Consider the following 9,366-nt stretch of genomic DNA (forward strand, 5'->3'; position numbering starts at 1 on the left):
TCAGCTCATGTGTCGATGTGCTCTTCAGGACTCGTAAACTGGTGTTTTGCTTTGTAAGTGCACCGTTATATCAGTTTAGCTACAGTGAAATTTGATCACACATGATCAAGCTTGTAAATGTAGTTAGTTATGTAATGCAAACGTTAAAATGTACCTATAATAAAAGTGTTTAGATGTCAAAAGTTAGTTCTGTGTGAGGAACAGTATTAGAAGAGTTGATGAACTGATAATCTGCTGTTTAACTTGTGATTTGTGTGAAAGGAAATAAAAGGCATTGTTGTTTTAGTGTGTCAAGTGTTTATTTCTAGGGCTGGGTGTTGCTACAGATTTCCCTATTCGATTAGATTCCAATTCACAAGCTCTCGAATCAATTCAATTCCATTCCGATTTGATTCAGATTTATAAGGGTATTGTTCAGTTATAATCTCTCAGATAATGCTGTTAATTATACAGGGGCTCTTGTAACAAGGTACGTTAATTTTACAAATGTTATCTTATTATTAATTTTAGATCATTAGATCATAGATTAGATCATTTGGTCACATTTTAGGTTTTTAAAATTAGAATTAAATGTTTATTTTTTTTTAGTTTTTGATCAACAACTGACTGTAAAGAAATTAAAGTGTAGCAATAGTTCTGTTAGGAAGACTCGTAGTAGCATACACCATTCATTCAATTTAGGTGTCTCGTCCAATCAAAATCCAGCATCTTCTTTATAAATCTGCAGCTGTCAGTTATCCTGTCATGTGCGTTGTTTTCACCCCCCTTCACCATCAGTTTAGGTCTCATCCGGCTGTAAGGGAAGTTCCTCTCCCCTGTCGTTCGTCATCTGGCAGGATCTGGATAATCTGACTGCTGAACCGTAAAAACAGGGTTTATGCCAAAGGAAATAATTTGTATCCCCATATTATGATTATTCTCATTTATTCCGAGTCTTTCTGGTGGAACAGTAAAGGAATATTCCGAATTCAATACAGACAAGCTCAATCGACAGCATTTGTTGCATAATGTTGATAACAAAAGAAAAAATAATTTTCATTCCTCCTTTTCTTTAAAAAAGATTACAGTGAGGCACTTACAATGGAACTGAACGGGGCCAAGTTTTGGTGGGTTTAATGGCAGAAACGTGAAGCTTATAATTTTATAAAAGCACTTGCATTAATTCTTCTGTTAAAACTTCTGTATTATTTGAGCTGTAAATTTGTTTAAAATATAATTTTTACAGTCGTTTTATGGTTTGTTGACAATACATCGTTGTGGCAATTAAGTTGTAAAATTGTCTAACTTTACACAGAAAAGGTTAGCAAGTGATTTTATCACACTAAAATAATTTTTACATGCACGTCTTGTGGCTATACTTTTGAAACAGTGAGTATTTTAACATTTACAGATTGGCCTCATTCACTTCCATTGTAAGTGTCTCACTGTAACCCAGAGTTTTGCTTTTTTTTTTAAAGAAAAGGAGGGACGAGTCGAAATAAATTTTTTGTGGTGATCAACATTATGCCACAAATGCTGCCGATTGAGTTTAAGTTGTATTGAACCTGGAATATTCCTTTGAAAGAGACATTAGTCAATGACAAATCGATTGCGTGGACCTTGTCTTTAGACACACAATACTCAGAATGAATCAAACCAAACTTTTACTCTCAACAAGCAGTGAAAGGATCTTGGTCATAAGCTTCTTCACCACTATACTACTCAATCGCCAATCGTTTACCAGCTATAGGCCAATCACAGACATTTTTAGTCGCATAACACGAAATCTGGTCACACATGCAAGTGATTTACTCTTAATGTAGAGGGTTGCCACATTGAACAATCTCGATATCGATTCTTAAATCCCAAGACTGATCATTTTCTCTATGCGCAGCCCTCTGCAATAAGAGGAAATCACTTGCATTTGCAACCACATTTTGTGCTATGCAAATTAAATTTATATATTTGGCAACTGGCTGGTAAATGTTCAGATTTCACTCACCAGTAATTGTGTAGTATAGTGATGGATTATTCAGCAGCGAGATCCTTTCAATGCATGTTGAGAGTAAAAGTTGTTCCGTGTAATGTTTGTCCAAAGATAAAATCCACACAACCTATATAATTAACAGCATTAGCTGGGAGAAAATTTCTTTCATATGTAAGCAAAAGGGACATTATAACTGAAATATACCCATATGAATCAATATCAAATCGAAATCAGAGTCATCTTTGGCAATCAGTTTGGTACATCCTGATCATCATTTAACAATGACTTATTACTGTCCGATTAGATGATATCAATATCACTGTAGCTAATCTTGCTTCACTTAGTTTGCCTATTGTTCCAGATCATTCAGATGAAGTCAGACAATGTTTTGATTTGGAATCGCACGTAGCGTAACTGGCATGGAACAAGAGGGACTGTTTTGTATCATGCCCTCGTGGTGGAGAGTCTGGAAGTGATTATGCCAAAGGGTATGGAACAATGGCTGGCTATTCACCTTGACGAGCTCATTTGGACAGTACTTTGACACAAACAAGCAACGTGGACAGAAAAAAATGTGTTATGAGGGTCCTGTTTTGCAGGTGATGGGCGGGTTTGTGGGTGTGTGAGGAGGTTTGTGTAGCTTGGCTCCTAAAGTAAAACCCTGAAGCATGCCAACAAAAGCAAACAAAAAGCAGATCGCATGGACTTGAATTTAGCAACATGACACTGTTCTTTGTGGGTTTACAGTGACTGGAAATCTGCTCAGAGGATCAGCGAGCACGATTCCCGAATGGTCAGCCGTTTCAGAGCCAGCATTCCAGACCTCAGATGCTTGTTTTGAGTGGTGCACTAAAGTGTACTTCACCTCTCATAACAGGAGAGACTATGAGACAGCACTTTATCTGCTGCACTATTGGGGTTGTTGATCAGATCTAAATGATTTTTAAATGCCTCCATCTAAATACGCAGCCTGCTACTTTTATAAACACAGCTATAGTATCGAAACAGCATCATGTAAATAATAACTGGTCTTGAGTTAGGCCCGATATATAATATTTCATTTTGTTGGCATCAGAGGCTTAGGTGTAATTTAGGGGTGGGGACGGGTGGGACATGAAATTTGAAATAGCTTTCGTCAGGTAAATGCCTAATGCAGAAGAAACATCTCCAGTTCTTGAGCAGGAGTTTCCATTTCATTTGTGTGTGTTATAAGTGCCGATCTAACGCTGGAGTATGTTATTTTTAATATTATGATTCGTGCTCGATGCAGCTGTTATCATTGCCGTTGAGTGACAGCGGGTGGCGATGTTCTCTTGTGCATCCAGACGCATCCTTCACTCGACCCACTGTTCCGCAGCTCGAGCTCAAGTCCAGTTCAATCGCAAAGAACAATGCAAACAGATGTGTCCCGGTTCATGATATACATCCACTGCTGTACAGATGCAATCTTTGTTTATTAAATTAAAAATTTATATTAGGGCAAATTAGAACCTGGAACTCCTTTTGCTAGAGGCCAAAACTTTACCATGAGACCATCGATTCATTCTGACTAAAGCTTAGTCCATATAACTAACAAAATCCCAGTACTGACAGTGTCAGATGTACGGATCAAGTTTTCAAATGAATTATGTGAAACATTTATTGAAATGCTTGAATTGGTCATCAAGAATTACTATTTATGAAAACTGTGAAATATTATTTGACATTATCTGCATCTAACCTAATTAATATTCATGAGTTTCGCCACTTCGTGACGTTGCCCCTCCACCCCCCCCCCCCAAACTGACCCTACCACTTTTTTCAAACAAATTGACGCCCATGATCAGAGGCGATTAAAGCGTTTAAACCACAAAGGATCATTTCTCTCTCTCAATGAGTTTTTATTACTTACACATAAAAAATAAAAATAAAAATTATACAAGAAAAATCTTTTATAGCTGGCTTATAACATTTTATATACATATTTTTTAAAAGCTTAAACTAAGATTTTATTCATTTTCATGAAATCACAATTTTAAAATATCCTTATATTTCCAGGTTTTCTATGACTGTTGGAACCCTGGAATATTTACTCTTTCCCAACAAGAGAATGACTAAACCCAACAGATGCTTCTTCGATCAAATTTTACATTACAGTGCTCATGTTACAGTGTCATAACAGAGTACATACTGAGTAAAAACAATGGGCAGCATGTACTTGTAATTATGTAATTACAAATTGTTATTGCTATTGTAATTCATTACACGGGGACACATGTAACAAGTTTTCTCTGGGTTCACACCAGGTGTCAATAAACAAAAGCATGTCGCTTCCTTTAAATAATAATTTTAAAAAAATCTCAGATTTTGAACGACAAAACGCATAGGCTAAAGCCTCCTCCCACTCACAGATGAGATCATATGAGCACCTTTAAAATGACACGAAAACAGAAAACACGCAGTTAAGTTGATCTTCTGAGGTTGTGTGATGCATTTGTGAATAGACAGAAAATAAACGAAATGACGTTACCAAAATAAAGCCGTTAAAAGTGGTCGGTCTGAGGTAACGATCCTCACTGACATGAACAACGGCCGATACAAATACAAAGGGGTTTTCAGTATTTTTACATGCATATTGTGCCTTACCCGAAATCATCGTCCATAGATTTGAAGAAAAATTTGTAGTTGGGTTTATTGAGGACATTTTTGAAGTCGGCGAGAGTGACGCTTTCCGCGGGGATGGGTAGTTTGATGAGGTAGGGAGTCTCCTGCTCGTCGAGGTGATAGATGATTTTGGTCTCCGCCATGGCGGGCCGCTGCTGAGGGACAGGCCGCGTGCATCAGCCCCACAGCCGCTTCCACCGCTGAGCGCTCCTGTCCACCCGCAACCTCTGCGCGCTCTCTTCTGTCAGTGACAATAACCCAATTACCGAGTATCCTTGCGGACGTGTGCAATACAAATCTATCTAATGGTATGATTATATATGTATAATAGATGGTCCTCGGCAATTTCTTTCCAGTATAAAGCAAAAGAACCGTACAGGTCAGACCACACTGTACTCCCTGTGAATACTGTTGCTTTTTCGTCCTCTCTATCCTATGGAAACAGCTGTTGGCCGATGTGAGATAGCCCCTCCTATCGATTTACCACTGCGCTCCCTCTACAGGACGAGTTATACAAATATTCTACTGGTCTTTAGCTGCTATACGTTTACTTATTTGAGCTCTTGGTTCTGGGCTTGACGCATCTCAATTTCAGCAGACGAAGTCGTGTTGTTGCATATTAATCACTCATTTTGACTGCATGTGTAACGGTAGCCACCTGGTAGGTAACTGTGCAGTATACAAACCTCCCTAGCCTCAAGTGGCGCACTAGAGATTGATACAAGTCTTCTTGATATCGCGCACACCGGCGACATCGTTCGGAGCGGATCGAGGATGACAGGCTGCACATGCGCATTTAGTGGTTTGTGTTAATCAGTAATAGTCAGCATATTTCGATATTTTGAGGGACGTGCGTTTGTATTTAAAATGGTCTTGAATAAATCGTTGCTTGAGATTAGAAGTACCTGAAGTGAACAGAGTACACTGGTTAATTAGTGCGCCAATAACGCCCTCTAGAGGACAAAGTAATTCCTACACAGCTGTTTATCACAGCGGTTCCCGCAGCTGGTGCTTGCTTCGTGGGGGTGCGTAGCAGGACCTCTGGAGGTGCACAAGAAAAGATTTGTCATGGCTTAAAATTTATTTGGTTATAAAATCGCATGTCTGACGTAGTCTACTTGATGTCACACATGTCAGGGTTTTGTTATAGTGGTATTTAAAACGAAACCTGAGACGAACACGGAATTTTTACATTCCATGGCATTATCTTAAGGAGAATTTTGGGCGGAAATGTGCTTAATTGCAATGCAATGCAATGCAATACAATGCAAAAAAAAAAAAAAAAAAAAAAAAAGAAAAGAAAAAACAAAAAGGAAAAGACAAAAAATGTTCCTTAAAATACGTTTCATTGTACTAAACATAACTTTTTTAAATCTCGCGATATCAAATAAATCTGGCGTCAAATTACCCCGCCCATTTTCATAATTGGCGCGAGCTAACAGTTAATTAACGTACCGTAGAAACCAGTAACTCACAAAAATGGCAGATTGATTAAAGACAGGCACCCAAATGAGATAGAGGGACAAGAAAACATCGATAAGATGCGGAGAGCGATTTAAGAGTGAAACCGTCCTCCATTAGCAACAACTGCGATTTACTTTGTGCAAACATCCAGGTCCATCCATCATACTGAGAGAAGGTAAGCAACAATAAATAAAAATTAATATAAAATATATATCTGTTCATTTTTTGTCAACTGAAATTTCTTGGAAAGATGTTCCAAAACACTTTAAAGTCCCTGTGAAGTGTCTTGACGATGGCAGTTCGATTTGGTGTTTATGACAAATAAAGCTTCTAAAAAGTGTTTTTTGTATTTTCAAAATGGATGTAATGCATATTTTCTGAAACAATGTGTTTTAACAAGTCTCATTTGTCAAATAACATTTCAAAGTGTTGAAATAGTTTTTTAACTTCACCACCCAAAAAATGTCAGGTTGGTGCAACCAAATATTTGTAAATATTAATATATATATTCCTACTATTAATTCTAAGTGAAATCTTAGGCAAGTATCCAGTGTCTACAGTGCCTAACACATTATTATTTTGTGGTTGTGTTTTGTATTTACAATAATTTAAGATTATTGCATTCTAATGGCCAGGTATTGAGTATCTTTAGCATCCGATTTTACATTTAAAGACAATAATAATAAGACAAATAATTATACAAATATGCAAATGAATGCATTCAATACAATAGCTATTCACATCATAGTTTTCAGCGATTTTGTTCACTTTAACCTATTTATTTATGGTCACACCACTTGACAGTTATCAATTGTGCCAGCTGACAACATTAGTAATGACAGGAAATATGCTGAATAATTGCATTTTTATTTCAAATACAAAAGTGTTTTAGTCAACAGTCTCTGTTGAAGTAAAAGTAGTAAATTGATCAAAAACAACCCTTGTGTGACCTTTGGGACATTTTTGTTTTTTCCATCATTTTGACTGTGTTAATGCCAATGGCATAAATGTAGCCACAGGTGTGTATTTTGGGGGGAATTTTGATATTTCAACCTCAGTTCCTAAAATACATCTATAATACACTGTGTACACAAAATAGTTGCACTCAGGACCTTCAGGACAAAAATGTCCCCACTGAAACCCATTAAAACTGCAATATTTGATCCCAGTGCCACTGAAGCATAAAATCATGAATTCTATGATATTATGCTTTCATTCCGGAGCCCTGGCTTCAAAATTTGTATTTTTTATATTTCCCACCAAATGGCGGCATTTTTCTCATGTTTATCCTATGGAGCAAATACATGCTTTCTTTTTTTATATTTTTTATTTGCTGTATTATAGAGCACTGCAGACCAATTGAATAAATGATGCAGCTAAAATTGTGTGGGTGTGTTAGTATGGATGTCAGAGTGTTTTGGATGTGTGTATTGAGAAATTTGTGTGTGTGTAAAAAAAAGGGTTAAAATCCTGAAAATGAATGAATATTTGGTAGTTATGATCAGGACTGATGTTGGTTAAAAAAATTAACTCGTCATTTTCAAATGAATAAGGAAAAACCGGCATTGCTGACGTGACAGTTGTTAAAGTAGCACTTACTGTATATGAGGAGAAAATCATCCAAAATGCTCTAATCCTGCAGACTTTGACCTCTGAGGCATCCATATGTTATCCATTAAGGCTGCATGATTGATTTAATTAAGAATAAAATCCCGATGTGGCCTTGCTCGATTTTAAAACAGCAAAAGGCTGCATCTTATAAAACAGTCTCCATTCAGAGATTCAGTCAGCGATGTGTGATTGCAGGGTGCCCTCTAGGGGTTATAGGTGCACATGTTGAGCAGCTCAGCCATTTTAAATTATGTTTATCATATTACAATTTAAATTATCTTGCCTCGTCTTGCCGGACAGCGAAAGATGCATTTGATGGGATCCAGTTACCTTCTCTCCCCCTCCGTGAAAGACAGCTGAATGTCAAACCGTACTTTCCTTACAAGCGCTTTGGGTGAGTAATAAGGGGCCGATGAAGACTGCTGTTTTTTCCATGTTTCCTGTAGCTTTTCAGTTGATTTAAAGATGGCACTGTATGACTTGATGTTGTTTTGTGATGTGATGGTTAATCCCACCTCTGAGTGGGATTCATGTCCTGAGGTCATTTGAATAGAGGCATGAAACTCTTGCAGTGTCTCAGTACGGAGGACAGTAGAGTATGAACATTCATATTGAAAACTGACTGGAACTACCTGTGCATTAAACAGTTTTAACGCACACGTTCCATCCAATCAGAATAGAGTATTTGAAAAGCCCATGGTATAAAAAATAATATATCCATGTTTTAAATCAAAATGCACTAAGCATAAAGAATAAAGTACACTTACTCGAGCTATACATCCCAAGAAAACTCCAGCTGCACAAAAAATATAAACTCCCACAACTTTCCTTGTGTCCCGCTCTCGCATTGGTGCGTCCCATTCTGTGGTGATCATCTCTATGCCCTTTTCCCTTAGAAGACAATTACCCTCCACTGTGAGAGCTCCAGATGGCTGAAAGGTCAGGCAGAACTTACTTTTTAATCAATTCTTACTGGAAATTCTGTCAGGAATGACCCTACAGCACGGATTGTGCTCCCTTCTAAGTGCCATGCAAAGGCATGATCAGTGCCAGTTAGAACACAGCCAGATGCCCTAAACAGTCATAGGTGGAGGGTGCGTTCTCGTTCTAGAAAGCATTTGATTGGACAAGGGTTCTCAACCTCTGTGACATCATGGATGTCCCTTTTTGGATGGGAGTCTTTTTAGCTGGAAAAGAGACTGCAGATTTTAAATGCTTATATCTTCTGGAAACAACTTTTTTCAAAGTTTATAAGTACACTAGCATATAGATGACCTTAAAGCTAAATGAGTTGGACTAAAAGCAGCAAAACATTCATTTTGATTTCACAGGGTCTTTAAACAAGGGCACAACCCATTAAAGAGACAGTAAGTCTATCAGTCACATACAGGTTGTCATTCATGTCAAAAATTAAAGATGGTGCTACTGTGAACAAGATTAATTTAGTGTGAATCTACAACATACAGTGCATCCGGAAACTATTCACAGCACTTCACTTTTTCCACATTTTGTTGTGTTACAGCCTTGTTCCAAAATGGATTAATTATTTTCCTCAAAATTCTACAAACAATACCCCATAATGACAAAGTGAAGGAAGTTTGTTTGAAATCTTTGCAAATTTATTAAAAATAAAAAACGAAAAAGATCACATGTACATAAGTATTCACAGCCTTTGCCATGAC

General features: G+C 37.4%; 1 protein-coding gene across 1 annotated transcript in view; it reads right to left on the reverse strand.

Moving 5' to 3' along the window:
* LOC127455748 (segment polarity protein dishevelled homolog DVL-3-like) overlaps nucleotides 1-5,049 on the reverse strand; it is a 73,437-nt gene extending 68,388 nt beyond the window's left edge. The window contains exon 1 of the mRNA XM_051723853.1: nucleotides 4,592-5,049. Coding sequence (XP_051579813.1) covers nucleotides 4,592-4,752 — 161 coding nt within the window. The 5' untranslated portion in view covers nucleotides 4,753-5,049. The remainder of the gene's footprint in view (nucleotides 1-4,591) is intronic.
* Between the last annotated feature and the right edge of the window lie 4,317 nt (nucleotides 5,050-9,366).

This window comes from Myxocyprinus asiaticus, chromosome 18, assembly GCF_019703515.2.
Source record: "Myxocyprinus asiaticus isolate MX2 ecotype Aquarium Trade chromosome 18, UBuf_Myxa_2, whole genome shotgun sequence".
Lineage (NCBI taxonomy): Eukaryota > Metazoa > Chordata > Actinopteri > Cypriniformes > Catostomidae > Myxocyprinus > Myxocyprinus asiaticus.